The following is a 26,843-nucleotide window of genomic DNA, read 5'->3' on the forward strand; positions in this document are numbered from 1 at the left end:
ATGCTGAATTGAATGTCATTGAGAAAACATAAAGGTGTTAATGTATTTTTTCCGCATACATTACCAGCAAAAGTATCTGTAATATGATTACCATAATTTTGCTGGTAACATAACTGATTACAGTTACAGTTTTTTTGTAGTCTGATTACTCCCCAACCCTGCTGATCACAACCTACTATTCAGTTACCTCATCAATATAGTGAACTGACTCAAAAGTGATATTAGAATAAAATATAAAAGATAAATATGACAGACACTGTTTTAATATTGTGGTTTTGTTTTTTATTCAAATAACTTATATTTTTTTACAGTTAAAAACATCACAAATCAGATAACAGTAGAAATATATTGCACAGTTTTTCATCATTTGTTGGTCTTATCAAACAGAATATTTAACACAGAGACAACAGAACAGAGTAGAAACAAATCAATAGAATAAATACTCAGTTCCCATAAACATAAAAAAACATGTAGAAAACATGCCTAGTCATGAACACAGTGTTAGACAGTAGACTGGGACACTATAACAGTGTGTCTTTGATTGCAAATGTCCAACTTGTCAATGCATCCTTTATCACCCTTCCTTCAGCCCACTCTGTGTCTCTGTACATTCACTGATGATAGTCGACATCATGTGTTGATATTGCCATCACAGTTCTTGTTCAAGTCTCATCTTCCATCCTCATGGGGTATCACTTTTCTCTTTCTCTCCTTCAGAGCTTTATGGTGATTGACTCTCATCATCTTTCAGAGTAGCTGGCACCAGAACCTCTGGTTCATGACGAGACATTCGTCCATCTGTACAATTCCCGTCTTGAGGCTTCACGCACGGTCAATGCTCATGAGTGATGCATTCATTTTCTTATTTAAAATTTTAGACGACCACAGTAGGTCCTCTATTACTAATTCACGCCTTCTTGGAGATGGATGTGCACTTTGCATGGAGCTGGCTGATCAGGTCTTTGTAAGCTGGGGAACGAAGGAAGCGAGGGTAGCAGTCCTTGGCCATGAGAAGGTAGATCCTATGCTGGGCCATGTCGAAACAGGATGTAGATGGATCTTTCAGGTTGGCCCTGGTGATGTCACGAGTCTCGTGGTCAATGTTCACCTGGAGAGAGATAATGGAGAGAGGGAGGTTAGTCATCTGCTGCAGTTTGAATGAAGGTTTTTTATTTTCACTTTTGAGTTATAATTAAGATTATTGCAAATTCCATAGGTGAGGGAGAGTAAAGTAAGCTGTTGAGGGATACATACCTCTCGGGGTGCGTCGGTGCAGATGAACTCATCATAGATTCTCTGGGCTTTTGCCGCCAGCTTGGCAGCAGACTTAGTGCTCCTGAAGTCCTCACAGGCAACGTAGAATGCAATGTTCTCCTCACTGAACTCTGACACCAGGAAAGCTGTAAAGGCCATCAGTCCGTCTGATGAAGAGAGAGAGAAAGAGCGAGAGAGATTCATATTGGTACAGTGCAATAACAATGATGCTGTGCAGTGGGCTATCCTAGCATCTGTGCCATTGCATTATCTGCTGTGTGTCTGTACACGTGTATGCATGTGTCTATATCTTGTGGCATAGCCACCAGCACAGTGCCAGCACGAATGTTCTAATCTACAGTAGCGGCTGTGTGATGTGGTGAGGATCAAGTCTTCTCTTATCTTCGTAATTAGCGAGCTCCCAGTAATACTGGGGCTAAAATCTGGGGCTAAAATTGGACAAAATGTCCCACTCTAATCTTAAAGGATTATTTGTGTCGGGAACTAGGTTAATCGTGTATATGTTTGCATGTGTTTTTGCAGTGTCTTCAGAGTAAGGTTTACTTACGTTTACTGGACAACAGCTTTTCGAAAGACTCTTTCCACCTCATACATTGTTCCAGAGTAGGTCTAGTTTTGCCTATTTTGCAGCTTGCTAGACTCCAGTCGGGTTTTTGCAGAAAGCTGCCCAGCTTTGCTTTTAGTTCCTTGGCCCTAGAGAGAGAGAATAACATCATAGGTTAGATAAATACTCCACAAGCCCTTGAATTGTGTCCTTGTTCAGCACAATATTTTGCTACAAACTAGTCACACAAAAATCTAGACATGTCTCCGTGCTGCAAGGTCTAAATTTAGAATCTACCAAAACCGCCTTCACTTTCACCATTACAGAAGCTACAACACCCAATAATGATCCCCTTTAATCCTCTAATCCATATGCCAGAGACAGCAACAGTAAACCTGTGGATGGTAAAAAAAAATTTCTATATACCTTTCCAGGCAGGTGGTAGGCAGTAATGCTAGTCCTTTGCACATAGTTGCTGTGGATGATAGAGAGCGATAGCAAGATAGGTAGATGTGTAGCAGCTGAACTGATATCAACAGAGTGTGTCTGCATTGAGGGAGCAGAGAGCTTTTATCCTCCAGCCTGTGACTCATCATCAGCCTGCTCAGCCAATGACACGGCCTGAGGACTCTGCGTGTGTGTGTGAGAGAGAGAGAGAGAGAGAGAGATAGGGAGAGAGAGATAGGGAAGGAGGAAAAGGAATAGGAAGGGATGGAGGGTGGAAAGGAAGGAAGGAGAGAGAGAACGAGAGAGGGATAGAGAGGAGAGAGGGAGCGAGAGATGGAGGGAGGATGAAGCTGGGAAATGACTGTGTGACCTAATGATAAAAGCTTCTGATATTTTTTTATATATATTTTTCGACATCCCTGAAATCACACGCCCTTCATGTTGTTTGTTTTCTTTCTGCTCCCTGAAAACATGTTATTGTCTAATTGAACACAATTAATCTCCCACTTACATGGGCCAGTGGGTATGTGTGTGTGTGTGTCCATTTCAGGGTGTGTGTGCATCCATTCATGTGTGTGCGTGCATGTGTTCAGTTCATGTGTGGCAGTGCTTACTAACCATAAGGAAGAGGTGCCAACATGTGCACGGTTATATCCGCCACCTGTTGGATGTCAGCACAATTATTATGCTCTTCCTTTGTCTGCTGTATTTTTGTTAACCTTTATTTGACTAGGCAAAGTCTGGGGCAGCTGTTTTGTCTGCTGTTAATGATCACTGCTTGGACACAAACACACAGGAGATAACAGGGGAGATAAGATGAGAATACAGTAATAATACTACATCTTACAACGGTAGGAATTACCCCTCAACAAAGATGATCTCATAGATATAAAAAGTCCAAGGCCTGTTTCAGGGAAGGAAATGTGGTTTGATTATTTTGTCAAGTTTAATGCTCATCACAACATTTGATTGGATAAACAATACCAGTAAAAGTGATTTTTTAGCATACCATGGATCATTTTGTTACTTGATTTTGCATTTTTGGACCCCTGTAGGTATCAATTTTTCTTACTTTCTTATTTGATTAAACATTGAATTTGACCTTACTGCTATTAGCCCATAGAAACACATTGAATAACATATTTAGACATGGCAAACAGATAGTCAAAAAATAGATCAGAAAGAAGTTTGTGTGGAAGTGTCTCTCCTATATCTGAGCGATATAAGTCAGGAAACAGACTGAAAAGTTTTGGCATGCGTCCTCAGATCCTCAAAAGGTTCTACAGCTGAACCGAGAGGAAGGCCCTAAAATGTCAAAGATTCCAGCTACCCTATTCATAGACTGTTCTCTCTGCTACCGCACGGCAAGCGGTACTGGAGTGCCAAGTCAGGGTCCAAAAAGCTTCTTAACAGCTTCTACCCCATAATACTCCTGAACAGCTAATCAAAGGGCTACCCAGACCCCTCTTTTACGCTGCTGCTACTCTCTGTTTATAATCTATGCATAGTCACTTTAACTCTACCTACATGTACTGTACATATTACTTCAATTACCTCAACTAACCGGTGTCCCCGCATATTGACTCTGTACTGGAACTCCCTGTATACAGCCTCGCTTGTTATTTTACTGCTGCTGTTTAATTATTTGTTGCTTTTATTTTCTATTTTCATTTTTTTTTACTTAACACTTATTAAAAAAACTTCTTAAAGCATTGTTGGTTAAGGGCTTGTAAGTAAGAATTTCAATGTCAGGTCTACGACACCTGTTGTATTTGGTGCATGTGACAAATAAAATTGGATTTGATTTCAGCCTGTCTCAGCCTCCAGTATTTATGCTGCAGTAGTTTGTGTCGGGGGGCTAGGGTCAGTTTGTTATATCTGGAGTACTTCTCCTGTCCTATTCGGTGTCCTGTGTGAATCTAAGTGTGCGTTCTCTAATTCTCTCCTTCTCTCTTTCTTTCTCTCTCTCGGAGGACCTGAGCCCTAGGACCATGCCCCAGGACTACCTGACATGATGACTCCTTGCTGTCCCCAGTCCACCTGACCGTGCTGCTGCTCCAGTTTCAACTGTTCTGCCTTATTATTATTCGACCATGCTGGTCATTTATGAACATTTGAACATCTTGGCCATGTTCTGTTATAATCTCCACCCGACACAGCCAGAAGAGGACTGGCCACCCCACATAGCCTGGTTCCTCTCTAGGTTTCTTCCTAGGTTTTGGCCTTTCTAGGGAGTTTTTCCTAGCCACCGTGCTTCTACACCTGCATTGCTTGCTGTTTGGGGTTTAGGCTGGGTTTCTGTACAGCACTTTGAGATATCAGCTGATGTACGAAGTTCTATATAAATACATTTGATTTGATATGTATATAATTCGACCCATGTTTAACCCCTATTTTGGGGCACTAAACTACTTCCATATAATATAATTCCATAAATTGTTTTAACTGGTACTAGGCCACCTTGTGATGCTTGTGGGTGTCTTAGAGCAAAACAACCAACATTTACTATATGTGTTTATGTGTATATGTGTGTCTGATCTTTCCATAGAGGGGACATATTAGTTTGGAGCGGTTTGGAGCTTCAGACGTTTCTGTGAAAATACCAATTTTCGGGACATCTCCTGCTCTGACAAACACTGCTGTAGCTCTTGCACCGTCCACTGCAGATGCAGAAGGCCGACATCGGCGGATGCGGTGGATTGAGATGCAGCCCAAAAACAGATATCTCTAGCTACCTCTTAGATGTAAGGTCGCCTTTTTAGGGGACCTGCGTGGTTCTGGTACCGGTTCCGACTGACCAACATTTACGCTTACAAATTGATTTGTGGATTATAAATTGATCTGTAGATCGAAATGGTTTGCATTTAGCGATAGCCCTGGTTCCCACAGACTAGTAGTCTTTTTTTCTGAGCCTGTGTGACATATGATGTGAAATCTGAAACCACTTGAAGCTGGCATGTCCCTCCTACCATTTTGTTTGCTCTTCCAACTGTCCATCAACTCCTGACTGAACCCTACAACACAGCCACTGACAAAGCACATACCTGCAATCGTTACATTGTAGCAAGCGAGTGTGGTTTCATCATGATAGCACATTCATAGATCAATTCATGGCCATTAATCATAAATAATTAGTAGATTGTAAACACAAAAACGGAAGACGAGTTACTAACGAGTTCAGGAAGCAAAGCAGGAGCTCTGTGAGACGTTCACAGCGACGGGGAAGACATTTTGATCAAGACAGAGCTTTAGAAAATATGCAGATGTTCTCTAACTAAACATAAAATATGTATTTTACAATTATAAGTAAGGTGAAATCTTATTGTCATTTTATAATTTGATTATGCTATATTTAGAAAGTGACTACACCTCAGCAATGTATTACTATTTTTTTTTAAATCAGAAAGGTGATATTTTAACCGTTCTTTGAGTATGCAGTATTGCTAGTTATTGTTTATGGCCCTCTCATGATAAATTCTTCCTTTTGCGGATTACGTAGATTACATTTTTGATTACATTTAGTTACGTTTAACTGGTTTTAAACAGATGGATATAGATTATTATGCTAATTAGATTTCCACATTGACTTTAGGGGGTTTAAAAAATAATGCTCAGGTACTATTTAAAAGAAAGTTTAAAAATATAATAAAAAAGCTTCAGAAGGGTTCTAAGTGGAACCTTCTTACCTTCCAAAAATCCTCAAAGAATCCTTTCTTCCAAAAAAGGTTCTAGGTAGAACCCTTTGCCTTACAAAGAACACTACTCTTCCAAAAATGGTTCTTCAGATGAAAATAGTTCTTGGTAGAACCCTATCCCTCCGCAAAGAACCCTTTTGGAAACACTTATTTCTAGGAGTATCTTCATAACGTCGTCAGATAGATGCATCATTTGTATTACCCATCCTTCTTATACGATCATAGAGAAAATAAGCATTTGACTGTGCAATACACAAACATAATGACTGCACAATGCACAAAGGCCATTTTTTATTGCAGCATTAATCAAGGTTAGTTTGCATTGATGAGGATGATTCACCTGCATCATCAGTGTATGGCTCATAAAATAGACCATGGGGACTGTATGGGTATACCACGGGGAACATTCTGGTAAAAGACCATTCAATTTAATATGAGGGAATAAAAGGTCTCTCCGGTTCCTAGAAAGGCCTGGGAGACCCTGTCCACACACAGACACACAGTTATCATTGTGATGTCATCACACACAAAGGCCTGTCTGTTCTAACATCAGAACGAAGGAGAACGAAGGAGGGAAGTAGTGTCTGGAAGGAAATAATACTGTGCTTGTTGTGTAAGGTGTGGGAATTACAAAAGGATCTCTCCGGAAGCTGTGAAGAAGCTGTCCTTGAGGTCTGACGCTGTCTTCTCTAAGGTTGGGGTTGCCTGGGTGATGTAAGCTACGGTACTTTCTTCTATTCTTTACTTGGGAGCTATTTGCTCAAGGAGGAAGTGTGGAGGGAGGACATAGCCCTCTGTATTTTCTTTCCAAATCTCTCTTTCTATCTGTCTTGCTGCACCTTCTCAGACGTATTTTCTTTGCAGGTAAATGTGCCACTCACGATTTAATTGGCAATTTAATTGACACTGAAACATCACACTAGGAGAAACTACCAGAGAATAAGAGTTATTCTTTCCCCTACAATGCATCTCCTCCTGTAACATACTCTACATAGAAGCCTACAGCACTGGCATATACACAAGTAATTCAAGATTTATGCTAGGATAATGGTTTCTTTATAGAGGTGAAGATCAGTTACTGGAAGGCAAACCATATAAGGGATGCTTTACCCAGGTCTAGTAGCAGTTCGTAGTAGCCTTTCAGTCTTTGGTTGGGATTCTGAAAATATACACAAGCAACTGATACTCTGCAACAGTTAGATGCTCAATATAACACACTCACAAAGATCTGATTTGTTAGAAGATCCCCTGATAAGGACCTATTCTGGGTATACAGTACCCTAACCCTGCAGACAAGATATGACCCAAAGATATACGTTCACAAAACAGACAGTCATTGAGAAGGACTGTCACACATAATTTCATGCCTCCAAAGGGAAATATTAATTGAAAGCATCTTTCTTCTTTTATCAATTCTGTTCTGGTCTTCCATGGAATGTTCTTGATAATCTCCTGACTTAGCTTCTCTGAACAGGTTTGCTGGCGTTTTGTAGTTTTCCTGTGTAGCAGCTGAGGGTGTTATTCTGCGCCAAATAACCATCTGTTTACCTAACTGTATAAGTTCATCAATGCATTAATCATTTTTTATCATCCTGAAGTTTTTTGCCACCGCAAAGCCGAACAACACTGCATAAAACCTGAATTTACATTTCAGTTCAGGGCGGAATACAGTATCACAAAAGTTTTATCTGTGGTAATTATTCTTCTCTCCTTGTGTGACACCATGAGGGGTAGCCGTTGAGGACAAGTACCTTATAGTACCTCTCTGTACCTTCTTAGTCACATTTGGTCTCAGACCACCTGACCTCACCTTTCTTAGGTGCTAGGTATCATCATTCTACATTACGCAGCCCATAGGTATTACAACATATTCTACGTTACCTACCCCTGGGTATCATAATTCTACATTACCTAGCCCCTTGGTATAATTACTCTACCTTATGTAGCCCCTAGGTATCATCAGTCTACATTATGTAGCCCAGTTGGGATAATTACTCTACCTTATGTAGCCCCTTAGGTATCATCACTCTACCTTATGAAGCCCCAAGGTATAATCACTCTACCTTATGTAGCCACTAAGTATCATCACTCTGCCTTATGTAGCCTCTAGGTATCCTCGCTCTACCTTATGTAGCCCCTAGGTATCATCACTCTACCTTATGAAGCCCCAAGGTATAATCACTCTACCTTATGTAGTTCCTTGGTATAATCACTCTGCCTTATGAAGCCCCAAGGTATAATCACACTACCTTATGTAGTTCCTTGGTATAATCACTCAACCTTATGTAGCCTCTAGGTATTATACACCACATATTATTATTACCCAACACAGCCCCTACATAAAGTATCTCACTCTACCTTATGTAGCCCCTAGGTATCATCACTCTACCTTATGAAGCCCCAAGGTATAATCACTCTACCTTATGTAGTTCCTTGGTATAATCACTCTACCTTATGTAGTTCCTTGGTATAATCACTCAACCTTATGTAGTTCCTTGGTATAATCACTCTACCTTATGTAGTTCCTTGGTATACTCACTCTACCTTATGAAGCCCCAAAGTATAATCACACTACCTTATGTAGTTCCTTGGTATAATCACTCAACCTTATGTAGCCTCTAGGTATTATACACCACATATTATTATTACCTAACACAGCCCCTACATAAAGTATCTCTACCTTAACTAGCCCCTAGGTATAATCATTCTACCTTACCTAGTCCCTTGGTATCATAATTCACTCCAATGTAGCTCCTTGTATCTCATTCTATCATAGCCTTCTCCAGATCTCCCACTAAGCCTTATATGGCAGCTCCATTTGGATCCAGCTGGGAGGGATGCTTTAGTTATTAGGTATTGGATGGGCGGTCGAGACAAATTGTTTGATCACTGCTAGTTCATTCTGGGTCGCAGCTGAAGACAAGGCTGGAACGGTAAAGCATTTTTTGGTTTATTGGGTCATGAAAATATTATAAAGGCATTTTGGACACAAATGGGGAGTGCTTTCATGAAGTCTAATGTACTTAATGTGTTTGTTACAGTCGAACCCCATTCAATATATATATTTTTCTTAAATTCAAAGTAAAGTTTTTGCTAGCAACATAGGAGAGTTTAGCTCCCTCTCCCTTGGACAACATTTTTTTCTTTATGTGGCCCCGAAGGGGCTTCCGCTACACAAACATCAATAATTGATTGCATTGATGTAAACCAATCAGCATTCATCACCAAGAGTACTTTCTGTCTCTTCTCTATCAAGGGTACTTTCTGTCCTCGCATGGTCATTCAAAAAAAAAAAACTGTCACTCACCTCAGCTAGCAACAGAAACAGTTCAGTGTTTCCATCTTAACACAGATGTAACAAAATCCACAGGCATAATTTTATATAATAGTGTGTCTCTCTGTCTCCTGCAAAACCATGGTTTCCCTAGCAACTTGTGTGAATTGCCCAGTGGTGTGGTGAGTGTTCTGAAGGCCAGCAGCAGGCACCATAATGCCTGTGAAATCCGGTAAATAAGAAGTGTGTGTGTGGATATGTGTGTGTGTGTTTCCGTGTGTGTGTGTGTGTGTGTGTGCTGTGTCCGTGTCCTGGAATATAGTTCACTTCAGTTCAAAGCCACCAGAAAGGCCCACAATGGTTCCCGGCAGCACAGACAATTTTTTAATGTTTGTTAGTTTTTGAGGACTTCTAGTCAACAGCAAGCAAAGGGATGGCTTGGTTAATATCATTGAGGCAGAATGATGATAGGAAAAAGGAAAATTGCAATTCTCAAGGTAATTGATGAATGCAGCCAGCTGAAGGAATCATTGAGAACACAGAAGGCTGCTGAGGGAATGACGGCTCATAATAATGGTTGGAATAGAGTGAATGGAATGGTATCCAAAACATGGTAACCACGTTTGATTTGTTTGATACCATTCTATTTATCCTGTTCCTTACTATGAGGCTGTCCTCCCCAATTAATGTGTGACCAGCCGCCAGTGCTTGAGACACATGGGAAGTTGCACCTCCATGAACCCAGAGTTGACGGAGTGGGATCAGCTAACCCTAACCCTAACCCTATGCTATAGAGATGCTGGACATGCTCTATGGCTCTGGGGTACATAATGTCAGTTCAAAACCTCTATAATTGCAACGTCCATGAGCAGACAAAGATATTCTATGCAGTTTTTTTTGTGTAAATGTATGAAAGGCATCATTGGTATGCGTATGCTTCTTGTATGTGACAAGTATTGGCGGCTCTAGTGTTGATAAAATCAAATATATGAATGCTGTGAAATCACAATCCACTGTAATTCCAAAGTTCTACAGCTGCACCATTGAGAGCATCCTGACCGGTTGCATCCCCACCTGGTATGGCAACTGCTCAGCATCTGACCGTAAGGTGCTACAGAGGGTAGTGCGTACGGCCCAGTACATCACTGGGGCCAAGCTTCCTGCCATCCAAGACCTATGTACTAGAAGGTGTCACAGGAAAGCCCCAAAAATTGTCAAAGACACCAGTCACCCAAGTCATAGACTGTGCTCTCTGCTACTGCAAGGCAAGCGGTACCGGAGTGCCAAGTCTAGGACCAAAAGGCTTCTTAACAGCTTCTACCCCCAAGCCATAATAATGCTGAACAATTAATCAAATGGCCACCCAGACTATTTACATTGACCCCCATTTGTTTTTTACACTGCTGCTACTCTGTTTATTATCTATGCATAGTCACTTCACCCTACCTACATGTACAAATTACCTCAACTAACCTGTACCCCCAAACATTGACTCGGTACCGGTATCCCGTGTATATAGCCTCGTTATTGTTATTTTATTGTGCTACTTTTTACAATTATTTTTTACTTTAGTTTATTTGGTACATGTTTTCTTAGCTCTTTCTTGAACTGCACTGTTGGTTAAGGGCTTGTAAGTAAGCATTTCACAGTAAGGTCTAAACCTGTTGTATTCGGCCCATGTGACAAATAAAGTTTGATTTGATTTTGATTGATTTGAAACTAATTTTCAATCAAATGCCATGCGATTAGTATCAGTTGAAATTACACATTTTTAGTACCAGAATGTTCCCCTCCATCTGTGGTGGCAACATGGCTCCATGTGGTGAGTTTGGGAGCCTTAGGTTGCTCATCTGTCTGATAGTTCCCAAGTGAAGAGGGGAAGAGCGAAAGGGATGAGGTGGAGGAGGGTTTAGCCCCGAGCCAACAGATGCTGCCCAGGCCTCGTTACACAATATTCACTGTACGACTCCACAGGGACAGGCAATCTAACCTCTCCCTATTGGCTCACAATGATTTGAGGGCCCGCTTCAATCAAACCCACTTTGTAGTGTACAGGAAGTGGCATGTGTAATACATGTTATGGGGTGCTGGTAAATCACCAGGTTGACACCTGTGTATGCTTCCGGTATTTAGAAGATGCTTTGTGCGCAAAAAAATGCATGTCCATATAAATATATGTAGACCTGCATTAAGCAGTGATCATACACACTGAAAAATAACATATTTTATATGTTGACATCACATGAACACTACAGACTTTAATATTACAATCAATCAAAAACCACATGATTTCACATGGAAAGTCACATGATTCCACATTAAATTTCAGATGTAAAATCATGTGAAAACATGTTTTTGGAACACTTCATATGTGATCACGTTTTCAGATGTGTAGTTTCATTTTATCACACGTTGCTTTACATGTTGTCACAAGTGATCACATGAAAACATGTACTTTTGGAACACTTCCACGTGTTAACATGTAAAATTCATGTGTTTTTTCAATAAGGGAGTGGCCGTCAATTTTCCTCGTGTTTTGCTTGTCTCCAACACCTCTTGTTGCTATGTACTTCCCCTGTGTTTGGCTGGTTCCTTCATAGCATATTGACTGGGCTGAGACAGTTGCTCAGTGACTGCATGTAATGTGATCACTGTTTTGTCTATTTTATTGCCCTGTGATAAAACCATTTCACAGCTCCTCTGCCTCAGAGGAGGGACTGAGCGTGAATAATGTCCAGTTTATTGAACACTACACTAACAGAACCTTGAGGTGTTGACCACATGCTACCCATTGCTTGACTGGGTTTAACGACTGCATAGAGGTATCTCGCCTTTTGGCCATATGATCAACATAGACTGCTAACTGATTAACTCTAGCTGAGATTTGGTGCTTATCTTTCACTACACAATGGAAGCCTGGGAAATAACATGTTGATCACAGGTGTCTTACTTCACTCACACCAATGTGCCATTTTAAGTGATTTTGGCAATAACAATCAATATGTAAAGTCACCATCTTTTGGATGGAGGCATATGGGTTTCTACTCTCTGGGACTGTTGTTGTTGTTTCTCTGTAAATGTGATGAGTGAGGAGCAATCATAACAGCAGCAGGCTCTGGGCAGGTGATTGCGTTTGCTATTGATTAGGAAGCTACAGAGAGAGGAGAGAGAGAGAGTGTGGCACGTTTGTTAGATTTCTCATTAGTGAAGTAGAACAAGTGTTGCCTTGCCAACAGTTTGCTTTGGAAATCTGTGCAGCTTGAGTGGGACATTTGTTTCTCTTTACTGCAAATAAATATAGAAAGATTTGTTATGTGGAAATAACATTCAAAAAAGGATCAGCCAAAAACATGATGTTGATGACTTATTTTATGTAAGAAAGGAGCACCATTACTACTGCTATTAGCAACATGCATGCCCATCATAATCATCACAATTACACAACCATCATCATCAATAATATCCAACGTAGCTCAGTGGGTGTGTTGTTTGTCTATTGACTTACATCAGCCCATGTGCTGCCCGTGTGCTGCCCGTGTACTGCTCGTGTGTCTACGAATGAGAACACTGGCCTACATTTCCCCTGGTCCTCTTCCCCACAGTGACTCAACAACTTACATATACACAGCAGGCGAACTAAGTGGTGCAGTGGGCGAGACCACTGGGCACCTGGCCTACACATTCAAAGGGCACAGATCCCTCATGGCTGGCACAGCAAACACACATTTTTGACACCTGCACCTGTTTTGAGTTTTTACTAAACCCCCTCCTGAATAACCAGATGCTGTCCCTGTCTTCTTTATCTTTATCTTCCCTCTCGCTTTCGCCCTCTCTCCGGAGGTGTTATGTGTTCGTTGGTTTGGTCTGTATCTGTGTGCATTTTGTCTGTGTATAAAATTCAGCTTGACAACAGGTCATTTCATTTTTAGAGAAAAAAACTCAAGAGGACATTACTTTCAAGGCATGCACCACTATGAACAAACCATTGTAAATATGTATATTTTATATTTTACTCATGCAGTTTCACTGATCCACAGTAAGTTTAAATCATATATTTTATAGTGTGTATATCATCAATAATTCAAATATACTCTATATTCTATGTCATTTTTAAAGAATAATAATCTAAATATTCATAATCTGAAAGAATATTACAGTATATATAGAACATGACGTGCTGCAAAAGTTGAATAAAATTCCCAGAAACGTATCAACTTCAAAATGAGTATATATTGAGAGGATAAATACACATGAACAAAAACAACACGTTGTCTAATAAGAGTAATACAAGTATACACAGTACAAGGTCTTGTGGTATTTTGTTTTCTAAGTGCAAACTAGCTCGACACAATATCACGATATGTCTAAATTCTATGAATCCCTCTGTTAGAATCTTAAGTTGATACTTAAACTTAATCTTTTAACTTAAACTTTCACATGATTCACTATGTCAATGGGAGACTGAAATGGTTTACGCACATATATCTCAAGTTAGGACTTGAGGAATAATGGTTACTTGTGTTCTTCTAACTACTGAAGAAGTGTGTGTGTGTGTGTGTGTGTTTGTGTGTGTGTGTTTATACAACGGGTGGGTCTAATCCTGAATTCTGATTGGTTAAAACAGCAATCCAGCCGGTGTCTATTCCACAAGTTACCACTGGCTAAATCTATGAACTTAAAATGCCTAATTACTTTGTTCCATCTGACTGCGGAATCCACTGTTCCGTCAGCCTAACCAAGCAATTTATAAACTTGATCTCCACTATAAAAAGCATCTAGATATTATCTCACATTTATTTTAGACTAACATTTAGTTTTCATCAGAGGAGATTTGTATAAACCTTGCAGCATGTCTCTCTGACATTTACAACATTGTTTCAATATTCAATTTCGATCTCCAGCTGTCCCATCGGAACGAGACCTGCGTTTCTCAGCCAGTCGAAATCATGAATCAGCTGGCATATTTTTTTATGGATATATACAAAGAAATATCAATTGAAACAAGGTAAAACGAAATGAAGTGCAGCTAGTTTGCAGTCTTTCCAGTTTCAGTTTGAAGTGATTGCATTAGCTGTGTTGTTGGCTAGCTCAACGACTGTATCCTGACGAGTGAGCAGATGTTATATGCCAGGCGAAATTGTGCCTCACTAGCTCATTGTTATGGATGTATCCAAATAAATGTCACTAGAAAACAGCTTAAACAAATGCAAATGCTTGCTGTTGTTCTGGCTGCACTTTTTGATGTGACTGTAAGTTAGCCGTAGTTTGCTAGCTAGCAAGCAAGGGATAAGAACGTTGCTAGCCAGTATGGCAATGGAATATTTAGAAGGAACAACTGTGTCGCCTCCATAGATACAGAACAAAACATCTGAATGACTGGGTCGCGTCTCTAGCAACCGAACCGATAGAATGAACAACCAGCCAGCTTGGGTAGCAACCCTAGATTTGGGACAATATATTGTGGATGGATGAAATAGTATGAATACATTTATCAAATTAATGTTTTTAATATGTTGCTAACCCGTTGTATAAAAGTGATAATGCCCAAGAAGCTGATGTTAGGGGATATATTGGCACGGTTTGCCGACCCTCGACTTTGTCTCTAGCAACACCTGTGCCAATATATCCTCCAAACACTGGCTTCACGGCATTATCACTTAAGTGTGCGTATATGTATCTGCGGCTGCACGTGTGTGTTCTTCAGACAGAGTTTCGTTGGCAGTGTGTGTACTGCGTTTTGAGTAAGTCCTGGTAGATCTTGGAGCGGAGGAAGCGTGGGTAAGAGTCTTTCTCCATGAGGCTGTGGACCCTGGCCTGGACCTCATTCAGACTGGAAGGAGTGGGCTCCTCAAGGCTCTGTCTCGTCACCTCCCGTGTACGGAAGTCTATGTTTACCTACATTGACCAAGGGAGTGCAAAATAAACATTAGATATCTGAATCATGTAAGTGTGTCAATGTTCTATGAAAAACAGTATCAAAATTGAAGACAGTATCAAAATTACTTTTATTCCATATAATCAAAGTATGTGTATTCATGTGTACCTATGTGTAATATTACAGAGTTGTGGATTGTTACGCATAGTAACTCAAGTTTAAAACCAAACACAACCCTTAGCATTGATATTTAAAGTAACTGTCCTGGGAAACTTTTAAAAGTTCATATTCTGTTAACTAGGACCCAAATGATGTTGATGACTCATCCTATACTCGTTTTTGTGGCCAAAGCGTAAATTGGGGAGGAAAAAAAAGTATAAAAAAAATGCTTGCTATTTCCTGATGGAACATAGTGTCATGTTGGCTCATTGGCTGAGCTGGCCAATCAGCGGTCTACTCACATGAATATGTTAAATGACCGGTATAACCATTCTGTTGGAGGATTAAATCTACACCGTTCCAACACAGAAAAGCTGCTTTATAACGTACTTTATGGTGACACGTTATCCCATATAGATGATGTACAGATAGGTTGTTGATAGTATGACTATGTTTTAATAAGCAATTGCCTGCTAAAGTTACAGTTAGGGTTATGTTTAAGCATAAGGTACAGTTAGTTAAAATGTTGCAGACAGTTATTGAACATTTACATTTGAGTCATTTAGTAGATGCTCTTATCCAGAGCGGATGCATATATTTTCATCATGGGAATTGAACCCACAATCATGGTGTTACATGTGCCATGTTGTACCAACTGAGCCATCTACTGAACATCTACAAACCATCTACAAGTCATCTACTTGGGACTATTCCAATAAAGTGTTATCTACTTTATTACCCTGTTTTGGAAGGAAAACTATTTTACTCATATTGTAATTAATTATAGGTCATATTTCATAGAAATCTGGAAACTGCGCAGTCACAATAAAACAGACAAAATGCGTATTTTGCATCATTAGCTGGTTGATCCAACACAAACCTCTCTGGGAGCCTTGACATCGATAAACTCATTGTAGATCTTGTTGGCTTTGGTCACCAGTTTAGCGGGAGTCTTGATTTTTTTATATTCCTCGCAGGCCATCCAGAACTCAATGTTCTCGTCGCTGAACTCAGTCTTGAGAAAAGCCCGGAAGGCAGCCAGGCCATCTACGACACAAAACATCCATCAGCCAGTTAGAGGGGCTAATGGACAGCAAGTGTGTGTGTGTCTGTGCGAGAGAGAGAGTGTGTGTGTCTTTACAAAGATCTATATCGTATCCCAGCACCTATTTCTGAACATGGGCCAGTTTTTTTGGAACTGATGTGTTTTTTTCCACATAGAGCACCTGCAGTTCCCTTGATGCATATAATAACAGGGTTGATTATCATGCATTGATATTGTCTGAGATGAGTGTTGTCACGTCCTGACCTTAGTTCCTTTTTTTGTTTCTATTTTAGGCTGGTTGGGGCGTGTGTTGGGGTGGGCATTCTACAGTATGTGTTGTTCTAGTTTTGGTTTTCTATGTGTTTGGCCTGGCATGGTTCTCAATCAGAGGCAGCTGTCAATCGTTGTCTCTGATTGAGAACCATACTTAGGCAGCCTGTTTATCCCACTTGAGTTGTGGGTGATTGTTTTCTGTGTCTGTGTTTCCTCCATCCACGCTGCACATTGGTCCAATCTTTCATACTCCTCGTCAGAGGAAAATGAATCGCGTTCCAAGTGTGCTTTCATTCTCAGTACATTAAACAGCCCTGCGACTAGAACACAAAAATGTGTCCCACAACCTTCCAATTAATTTTTCGTCTTCATCAATCAAAGATGAGATCAATTTGTCTGACATCAATGATAACATGGAGGGAGGTCTTGTTTTACAATCGGCTGTGTCATGATGACATGTTTTATCCATCCTTCCTCCCTCACTTGCTATTTTCTCTTGCCTGTATTTGCTTAACATTTGCTCAGCAGGAGCACCAGGAGAGTAGGCCATCAGGCCCAATTACCAACATTAGCCACACACTCTTACTAAACAATGGTTTTTAGGAAGATCACCAGAAGGACACTTACTGCATGTAGCCTTGTCAACAGACATTGTTAAAAATAAAAATAGATCCCTGAGGCATTGAACCTTTCTTGGAGGAAGATTTTCTCTCGCTGCTTTATTTTTAATCAGCGTCTTTAGGAATAGTCTATGATATGTTAATGAAGCCAAGGCCTTCTAATGTGTGAATGTAGGTCAGTGTAAATTTCAAACCCTGAAAGGATTTTCGATTTTCTTAAGTAATGTTTACATACACGTAAATGTTATAATTAAATATTGAAAAACATATACATGAATGTTGAATTGAGGCTTATTTAGTTCAGCATAAAATGGACTCCCATAGAAATGAGAAGCAGTCACAAACCACATCATCACAGATAGGTTGCCTAAGGTACCCAGCCAGAAGCAAAGGGCAACCAGATAAATAGAATTAGCTGTGATACAAATGGGCTGTGGTTATATGATCGGCCGGGTGAATGTGATAACTGTGTTCTCCTGTTAGATCCAATAAGTGCTAAATCAGGAGGTGAGGACAAAGCCAATGTGGCCAAGGCATGGGAACAAATAGTACTGCTTCTGTTCCTCTTATGCGATTATAAAGTTGTGTGTGTGCGTGTCTTGATTCACTCCTTTATGTTCAGTGAAGCCGGATACTAAAGTCTGTCTCTTTGCCCCCTTGTGTCTGAGGATAATATTTGTCATTTGAATATAATATTTGCACCTGTACACACTGTACACAGCCCATCTGTAAATAGCCCACCCAACTATCTCATCCCCATATTGTTATTTATTTTTTGCTCCTTTGCACCCCAGTATCTCTAACTTGCACATTCATCTTCTGCACATCTATCACTCCAGTGTTTAATTGCTCAATTTGAATTATTTTGCCACTATTTCTTATTTATTGCCTTACCTCCCTAATCATATTACATTTGCACACACTCTATGTAGACTTTTCTATTGTGTTATTGACTGTACGTTTGTTTATTCCATGTGTAACTCTGTGTTGTTTGTGTCGCACTGCTTTGCTTTATCTTGGCCAGGACACAGTTGTAAATGAGAACTTGTTCTCAACTGGCCTACCTGGTTAAATAAGGTGTGGATGCGACTTCAAACCATCAAGTTCACACCAATTTGTCTATGTTATACAAACTACACCACCTGTTAAACAGTTGGCAGTGGGATCTACAGGATACTGTATACTATGCTTGATTAACTCAATACTTACAAATACTAACATGAGACATGCACACATGCAATGTTTTTGCAAATGTCCATTAACATATGACTTGATTTGTGTGTACATGTTTATCTCTAGTTTAGACAACATATTTATTGACCTATTAGGCATCATAACAAAGGAACAGCACAATAAGACAACAGAAAATGTAAGACATTTAGTTTGCTTTTCAGGAACACTGGAAGAACAAAGCCTGAGATAATGACTATGAAGCCAGAATCAGTCAGCGGTTTAGAGGTCAACTTTTTCTAGTGCAAAACCTGCCCTGTGCATTGCGCAGCACAACATCCAGGTTCTGGTTTTGGAAGGAACAACTAGTAATATTAAAAAGCAGCTAGGTGGTGTTCATTGATGCACTACAAAATCAAAACATATATAATACAACTAAAGTCTTCTGTGCAATGTAATTTCCCAATCCCTGTGGAGAGCCTAGTTATCACAGCTATTTCTGCGTGTACATGTGTGTGTGTGTGCACGTGAACATCTGCATGTGTTTGCATGTGTGTATTTGCGCGTGAACATGTGTTTGTATGTGTGTTATTGTGTAATACACAGAGAAGGTCACAACTAAGAGTGTGTCTCATTGTGTGTTGTGGAGTGCTACACATCAATAACCAGACAGACAGGGGATGTTAAATAAGAAAGCCATCCTCAGATAGGGAACAGATAAACAATCCTCTTGTCAAAGGAAATACATAGGCAAGCATTTTGTCAAAGGGACAAACAGAAAGAGTACAGAATGGGACGGAGGAGAAAATGTAATCAGTACAGTTGCCTGGTTTGCTTCGAACAGTTCGCTAACAATGACATGGACTCCCAGGTTCGTTGATAAAAGGTGAAATATTTATATCTAACTCTAAAGAGAAGGATCGACTGTTACTTTTTAATATACAGTGCCTTGCGAAAGTATTCGGCCCCCTTGAACTTTGCGACCTTTTGCCACATTTCAGGCTTCAAACATAAAGATATAAAACTGTATTTTTTTGTGAAAAATCAGCAACAAGTGGGACACAATCATTAAGTGGAACGACATTTATTGGATATTTCAAACTTTTTTAACAAATCAAAAACTGAAAAATTGGGCGTGCAAAATTATTCAGCCCCCTTAAGTTAATACTTTGTAGCGCCACCTTTTGCTGCGATTACAGCTGTACGTCGCTTGGGGTATGTCTCTATCAGTTTTGCACATCGAGAGACTGAAATGTTTTCCCATTCCTCCTTGCAAAACAGCTCGAGCTCAGTGAGGTTGGATGGAGAGCATTTGTGAACAGCAGTTTTCAGTTCTTTCCACAGATTCTCGATTGGATTCAGGTCTGGACTTTGACTTGGCCATTCTAACACCTGGATATGTTTATTTTTGAACCATTCCATTGTAGATTTTGCTTTATGTTTTGGATCATTGTCTTGTTGGAAGACAAATCTCCGTCCCAGTCTCAGGTCTTTTGCAGACTCCATCAGGTTTTCTTCCAGAATGGTCCTGTATTTGGCTCCATCCATCTTCCCATCAATTTTAACCATCTTCCCTGTCCCTGCTGAAGAAAAGCAGGCACAAACCATGATGCTGCCACCACCATGTTTGACAGTGGGGATGGTGTGTTCAGCTGTGTTGCTTTTACGCCAAACATAACGTTTTGCATTGTTGCCAAAAAGTTCCATTTTGGTTTCATCTGACCAGAGCACCTTCTTCCACATGTTTGGTGTGTCTCCCAGGTGGCTTGTGGCAAACTTTAAACAACACTTTTTATGGATATCTTTAAGAAATGGCTTTCTTCTTGCCACTCTTCCATAAAGGCCAGATTTGTGCAATATACGACTGATTGTTGTCCTATGGACAGAGTCTCCCACCTCAGCTGTAGATCTCTGCAGTTCATCCAGAGTGATCATGGGCCTCTTGGCTGCATCTCTGATCAGTCTTCTCCTTGTATGAGCTGAAAGTTTAGAGGGACGGCCAGGTCTTGGTAGATTTGCAGTGGTCTGATACTCCTTCCATTTCAATATTATCGCTTGCACAGTGCTCCTTGGGATGTTTAAAGCTTGGGAAATCTTTTTGTATCCAAATCTGGCTTTAAACTTCTTCACAACAGTATCTCGGACCTGCCTGGTGTGTTCCTTGTTCTTCATGATGCTCTCTGCGCTTTTAACGGACCTCTGAGACTATCACAGTGCAGGTGCATTTATACGGAGACTTGATTACACACAGGTGGATTGTATTTATCATCATTAGTCATTTAGGTCAACATTGGGTCATTCAGAGATCCTCACTGAACTTCTGGAGAGAGTTTGCTGCACTGAAAGTAAAGGGGCTGAATAATTTTGCATGCTTAATTTTTCAGTTTTTGATTTGTTAAAAAAGTTTGAAATATCCAATAAATGTCGTTCCACTTCATGATTGTGTCCCACTTGTTGTTGATTCTTCACAAAAAAATACAGTTTTATATCCTTATGTTTGAAGCCTGAAATGTGGCAAAAGGTCGCAAAGTTCAAGGGGGCCGAATACTTTCGCAAGGCACTGTAAAAGGGACTATCATTTAAATTTCACTTACACTTGTGCGATAGAAGAACATCGAAGGAATCTGCCCATCGAATGACCTCTTCTTTTGTCAGCCTGAAGGAAAGACAGAGATACCGAGACACATGTTTTTAAATGTGTATGCAAATATGCAGTTGCAGGTTTTCAACACACAGATATTCACAGTTTCAAAGGTTTGTTTTAAAAGACCCTACACCATCTATTGTGTAGTAGTCCTATTACATATCCCTAGTTTTGGGAGAAATAATATCTAAATACTATATGAATGGGAGAGACTGACACCATGCAATCGGATATAAAGGTCTACTTACTTTAGGCATCTGGTGGTCCTGTCTTGGGCAGGGGGCAGGAACTCAGTGAAGTCGGTGTAGGAGTCAGACTTATTGGACAGGCAGGCTAGTCTGGTCTTCATGGTTCTGCTCAAATGACGGGAAGAATAGAATACAAGCATTTAAGAAAGTACAGTACATTTCTGAATCAAAACATGATATCTGATGCAGATCACATTGATTGTCTTCTGATGTATACATTTCTCTTCACAGCTTTTTTTCTACAGTAGCTAACTAAAGACTGAGCTATTTCTATGTACACCTACAGCTTGCAGCTCTGAGCATAGTCTTCTCAGAAAGTGCTCGGATCCAACTGAGCCACACGGTTGTCCTGTGTGGCTCAGTTGGTAGAGCATGGTGCTTGCAACGCCAGGGTTGTGGGTGCAATTCACATGGGGGACCAGAAGGAAAATGTATGCACTCACTGCAGTAAATAGCTCTGGATAAAAGTCTCTAATGGATTAACAGGTAACAATGTTAACCTCCTGCCTATAGGCAGTATGTTAATGCATCAGTCATAAGCAAGGCCATGGTCTTCAATCAGTGTACTGACCCTTCGAATGACTGCATAAGAAAATGGATTCAGATGTTGGAGGAGGTGGAGAGCTGGTTCAGGATGTGCCTGATGAAGTTTGCTAAACATCACTTCACATTTGTTTAGTCTGCACCGACCTGATGACGCATGGTCATTTGCTTTCAACATTTCTCTGCTTACTCTCTCACACTACAGTACATATCACACAATCAATCTGATCAATGTTTTGTCTATGGTGTTTCATGCACTCCAGTTGTAGATATAATCAAAAAGTGATGTTTAATATCATTACCTATTGGCCAGCTGCTGTAGGATTAGACAGATCAGACATACTGATGGGTCTGATAAGAGTCATTGCTCTAAATGCCCAGATAGACATTTACAGCAGGTGTAGCTTCATATGGAGCAGGCAACATACCCATCAGCTAGCCACTAGAGAACATCCAATCTGGGTAGTGAGCCACGAGCTTCTCTACCATGCATCTAGTCCCCCTGATAACACACAGACCAAACAAACCAAGCACTGCAGTGGGTGCCTAATATGCTGGAATGGAATGAGTGGAATGAGTATTCCCATCAATAGTTGGTTACATAAGGGACACAATCTCCATCCCTCTAGTGGGTAAGCTGTTAGATTACTCACTGTTGCGTTGCCTTTTGGTTTTGTTAGAATGGTCAGTCAAGCTTCAGTAATCCAAGGACTCCTCTAAGATCACTGGTGGTTGCTGGAGTTCTCTGTTGGAGAGAAATAAAGTCATGCATTTTTATAGTGAACAACAGCAAGGTAGTTAGTGTAATTATTACTCCCATTGGTGCTCATTGTCCTAATGCCAGATGCCACCTGAAGTCCCACCACAATATCAACAAACTGATTGGGTCCCTAAAGCTTATCTTATTCAATAAGCTTGATCCCTAAAGGCCACTAGTTTCCAAAACAATTTGTGGTTAAGATGGTTCAGTTGGATGGAGCATGGTGCTGCTAGCAACACTGGGGTTGTTGGTTTGATTCCTGCATGTGCCACACATACTGAATACATGATGTGTAAACTCTAGGTCAATTTGGATGGAAGTGTCTGCACTTCAGCTTGCAGCTTTACTGTATTTTAGAATCTATCTGAACAAACACTTCCTCTACAAACATTGATGGGTGTTGAAGGAGGCGATATGGTGGATTGCTTTTCCGTCTGCTGTAATTGGGAACATTGCATGAAACGTACCACTCATGTTTCTAGAGAAAAGCACTTTACTGGAATTAATGGGCTTTCTTATCATGTACTCTTAAGATTCCACTCATAGATTCTATCTAGGCAGAGCTGATTTGTTATGATGCTCGGTGTGTGTTTATGTGTGTGGTGTGTTTGTCTGTGTGTCCGTTAGTCCTTGTATGTGAGTGTGTGTGGTAACTTGATGAAATAGAAACAGACTGGGTATACAGCTCTTCCAGGAGTCTCTTGAGAAAAATACTTGTTATTTGCAATCAAAATGAACAACAGGGAGATGTGGAATTGATTTCTAAGCTTTTTAAGCATTTCATTTTTTCATTTTTCTGAAGATGTTCTGATGACACTGATATATCTTCTACAATGTTTTGTTGCATTAGTCAGCCTAACACTGCAAATATTAACATATGGGCATCTATAGTTTTAGGCGTCAGTGATCCGATTTCATTGAAGTATGGAGGTCACATGATGAAACTACAGTATATGATGTCACAAAGTGTGAATTTTGAACCCTTTTGAGACTAATGACATTAATAGTTGCTAGTATTATGAGAAACTAATGATGCTCCACTGATTACTGTGTCGTAGATTTTTGAAGATAACTGCAAACTAATTACCACAGATATATCACAAATATCAATGCATTTCAAGATGCATATCTTTTCCAGGTATCAATCTTTTTGGAATATACGTCTGCTGATTGCAGATTTCAAAGCAGTCTGCAGTCTCTCTGCAGTGGAAAGCAGATCTGTGTTTTCCTGTTCTCTCTCTACTCTACTTAGCAGCGGGCGGAATCTTTTTTTGCCCACATGGGGTGGGTACACGTGCCTGCCTGCCTGCCTGCAGAGCTATTTATAAAGTTCTCTGACAAATCCGTGCAGTCAGGGGGAAGCCACTTTATGTTTTATTCAGCCATGCAGCAAGCACAGACTCCTGGAGGGGCAGCTATAAAAAGGAGTCTGAATTTTAATGTGCCAGAAAAAATGGGCATGTCATGTTGCATCATGAATTTTGAACATGCCAACATTTTCAATTCCTCTTCAAAGATGCCTGGTTACTTTAAAGGGACCCTGAAAGTACTGAGTCTTGAAATTCCCTTTGATGTCGTTTTGGTGCATTGCGTTTTTTCAACTTTTCCTTTGCCCTGGTTTTCTTGTTCTTAGTGTGGAGAATGTAGTTGGAGAGCAGATCCTGGCATGTCCATCTGTCAAGCAAACATCACTCTCAGCAGCCATTTGGCAACGAACATGTATCACTTCAAATCAATCTATTACTTGTTGAAAAAAATTACCCAGCACAGTATAAAACGCTGCATGAATAACAACAACCCCTGAATTGATGCAAGCAGTCTCTCACCTTGTAGAGTTTCTCTCTGTCGCTACAGTACATTATTATCTATCCTAAATGTTGCATTAGAAATGAAGAAAAGCATTTCTTGCAATAAATATCCCAGTGTGTTTATTAGTTAAAAAATGGGAACACTGAACACTGTGTCCTTTTTTGCACCCCCACTTTTTACCAGAGAATGATCATGATCCATTGGGTAAATTGTCATTTTGAACACTTAGTGGTGTTTTCAGCTAGTCTGTATTAAAATAGATATGCTCATTTTTTATATAGTATAATTAAAAATGGTATTTTGCACCACCGCCCCCGTCCTTCAAGATGAATGGTTTTGAACTCTGGAAAGTTTTGCTTCACACCCGCACGCCACTGTTTTGGTTCAGTGCATTTAGAAAGCACTAGTTGCACCACTGGTGTTTTAAAATGAAAAGGCACCTGCAAAATCAAATTGTTTATCTATTTTGTTGTGCTGTTATTACATTTGTATCATTGTTTCATGTCAGATGGTGTTGGTCCAATGGTGTTGTTAAATATAATTTGAGATGAGGGCACCACAAGCAAATTAATTGTATCGTTTCACTTTGCCTATAACAACCATGATGCATGATATTTCTGATTAGGCTTCGCTGTAGCGCAGGCTCTTTATTTGTATTTTTTTATTTCAACTTTATTTAACCGGGTAGGCTAGTTGAGAACAAGTTCTCATTTACAACTGTGACCTGGCCAAGATAAAGCAAAGCAGTGCGACACAAACAACAACACAGAATTACACATGGAAAAACAAACATACAGTCAATAATACAACAGAAAATGTCTATATACAGTGTATGCAAATGAGGTAGGGTAAGGGAGGTAAGGCAATGAATCGGCCACAGTGGCTAAATAATTACAATATAGCAATTAAACACTTGAGTCATAAATGTGCAGAAGATGAGTGTGCAAGTAGAGATACTGGGGTGCAAGGGAGCAAAATAAATAAAATAAATAACAGTATGGGGATGTAGTTGGATGGGCTATTAACAGATCGGCTATGTTCAGGTGCAGTGATCTGTGAGTTGCTCTGACAGCTGGTGCTTAAAGCTAGTAGATATGAGTCTCCAGCTTCAGCGATTTTTGCAGTTTGTTCCAGTCATTGGCAGCAGAGAACTGCAAGGAAAGGCGGCCGAAGGAGGAATTGGCTTTGGGTGTGACCAGTGAAATATACCTGCTGGAGCACGTGCTATGGGTGGGTGCTGTTATGGTGACCAGTGAGCTGAGATAAGACAGGGCTTTACCTAGCAAAGACTTATAGATGACCTGGAGCCAGTGTGTATGGCGACGAATATGAAGCGAGGGCCAGCCAATGAGAGCATACAGGTCGCAGTGGTGGGTAGTATATGGGGCTTTGGTGACCAAACGGAAGGCACTGTGATAGACTGCATCCAATTTTGTGAGTAGAGTGTTGGAGGCTGTTTTGTACATGACAATGACAAGTCAAGGATCGGTAGGATAGTCAATTGTATTGGGTATGTTTGGCAGCATGAGTGAAGGATGTTTTGGAAGCCGATTCTAGATTTAATTTTGGATTGGAGATGCTTAGTGTGAGTCTGGAAGGAGAGTTTACAGTCTACCCAGACACCTATGTATTTTTAGTTGTCCACATATTCTAAGTCAGAACCGTCCAGAGTAGTGATGCTGGACGGGTGGGCAGGAGTGGGCAGCGATCTGTTAAAGAGCATGCATTTAGTTTTACCTGCATTTAAGAGCAGTTGGAGGCCACGGAAGGAGCGTTGTATGACATTGAAGCTCGTCTGGAGGTTAGTTAACATAGTGTCCAAAGAAGGGCCAGAAGTATACAGAGTGGTATCGTCTGCGTAGAGGTGGATCAGAGAATCACCAGCAGCAAGAGCGACATCATTGATGTATACAGAGAAAAGAGTCGGCCTGAGGATTTAACCCTGTGGCACCCCACAGAGACTGCCAGAAGTCCGGACAACAGTTCCTCCGATTTAACACACTGACCTCTATCTGAGAAGTAGTGAAACCAAGGCTGTTGAGTCTGCGGATACGGATACGGTGATTGACAGTGTCGAAAGCCTTGGCCAGGTCGATGAATACAGCTACGCAGTATTGTCTCTTATCGATGGTGATTATGGTATTGTGTAGGACCTTGAGTGTGGATGAGGTGCCAGATTGCATAGCGGAGAAGGTACGGTGGGATTCGAAATGGTCGGGGATCTGTTTGTTAACTTGATCTGTTTGTTAACTTCTTTGGGACAGGGCAGTATTTTCACGTCCGGATGAAATGCATATCCAAATTCAACTGCCTGCTACTCATCCCCAGAAGATAAGATATGCATATTATTAGTAGATATGGATAGAAAACACTCTGACGTTTCTAAAACTGTTTGAATATTGTCTGTGAGTTTAACAGAACTTATTTAGCGGGTGAAACCCCGAGGACAAACCATTCAGATT

General features: G+C 40.4%; 2 protein-coding genes across 3 annotated transcripts in view; both read right to left on the reverse strand.

Moving 5' to 3' along the window:
- Window positions 1–259: 259 nt before the first annotated feature.
- LOC110524580 (regulator of G-protein signaling 5) lies at window positions 260–2,400 on the reverse strand. Its single transcript, XM_021604379.2, has 4 exons — window positions 2,246–2,400; window positions 1,823–1,968; window positions 1,255–1,421; window positions 260–1,108 (listed from the first exon to the last, which is right to left on the reverse strand). The coding sequence occupies exons 1-4, from the start codon at window positions 2,287–2,289 to the stop codon at window positions 908–910; spliced, it is 558 nt and encodes a 185-aa protein (XP_021460054.1). The 5' UTR covers window positions 2,290–2,400; the 3' UTR covers window positions 260–907.
- An 11,040-nt stretch (window positions 2,401–13,440) lies between these two features.
- The window catches only part of rgs8 (regulator of G protein signaling 8), a 34,754-nt gene continuing 21,351 nt past the window's right edge, over window positions 13,441–26,843 (reverse strand). For both annotated transcript variants that reach the window (XM_021604382.2, XM_021604380.2), the window contains exons 2-6: window positions 22,466–22,557; window positions 21,270–21,374; window positions 20,972–21,033; window positions 16,150–16,316; window positions 13,441–15,130 (exon numbers count right to left, since the gene is read on the reverse strand). In XM_021604382.2, coding sequence (XP_021460057.2) covers window positions 14,936–15,130; window positions 16,150–16,316; window positions 20,972–21,033; window positions 21,270–21,370 — 525 coding nt within the window. In that variant the 5' untranslated portion in view covers window positions 21,371–21,374; window positions 22,466–22,557 and the 3' untranslated portion in view covers window positions 13,441–14,935. The remainder of the gene's footprint in view (window positions 15,131–16,149; window positions 16,317–20,971; window positions 21,034–21,269; window positions 21,375–22,465; window positions 22,558–26,843) is intronic.

The sequence above is a fragment of the Oncorhynchus mykiss genome, chromosome 5 (genome assembly GCF_013265735.2).
Source record: "Oncorhynchus mykiss isolate Arlee chromosome 5, USDA_OmykA_1.1, whole genome shotgun sequence".
NCBI lineage: Eukaryota > Metazoa > Chordata > Actinopteri > Salmoniformes > Salmonidae > Oncorhynchus > Oncorhynchus mykiss.

What these genes read in the sequence shown, in the direction of transcription:
- LOC110524580 (XM_021604379.2), bottom strand. Translation starts at nt 2,289, where the DNA reads ATGTGCAAAGGACTAGCATTACTGCCTACCACCTGCCTGGAAAG. An exon ending in CCTACCACCTGCCTGGAAAG is followed by an intron (nt 1,969 to 2,245) that starts GTATATAGAAAT and finishes CTCTCTCTCTAG; the next exon opens with GGCCAAGGAACTAAAAGCAA. An exon ending in GCACCGACGCACCCCGAGAG is followed by an intron (nt 1,109 to 1,254) that starts GTATGTATCCCT and finishes ATCTCTCTCCAG; the next exon opens with GTGAACATTGACCACGAGAC.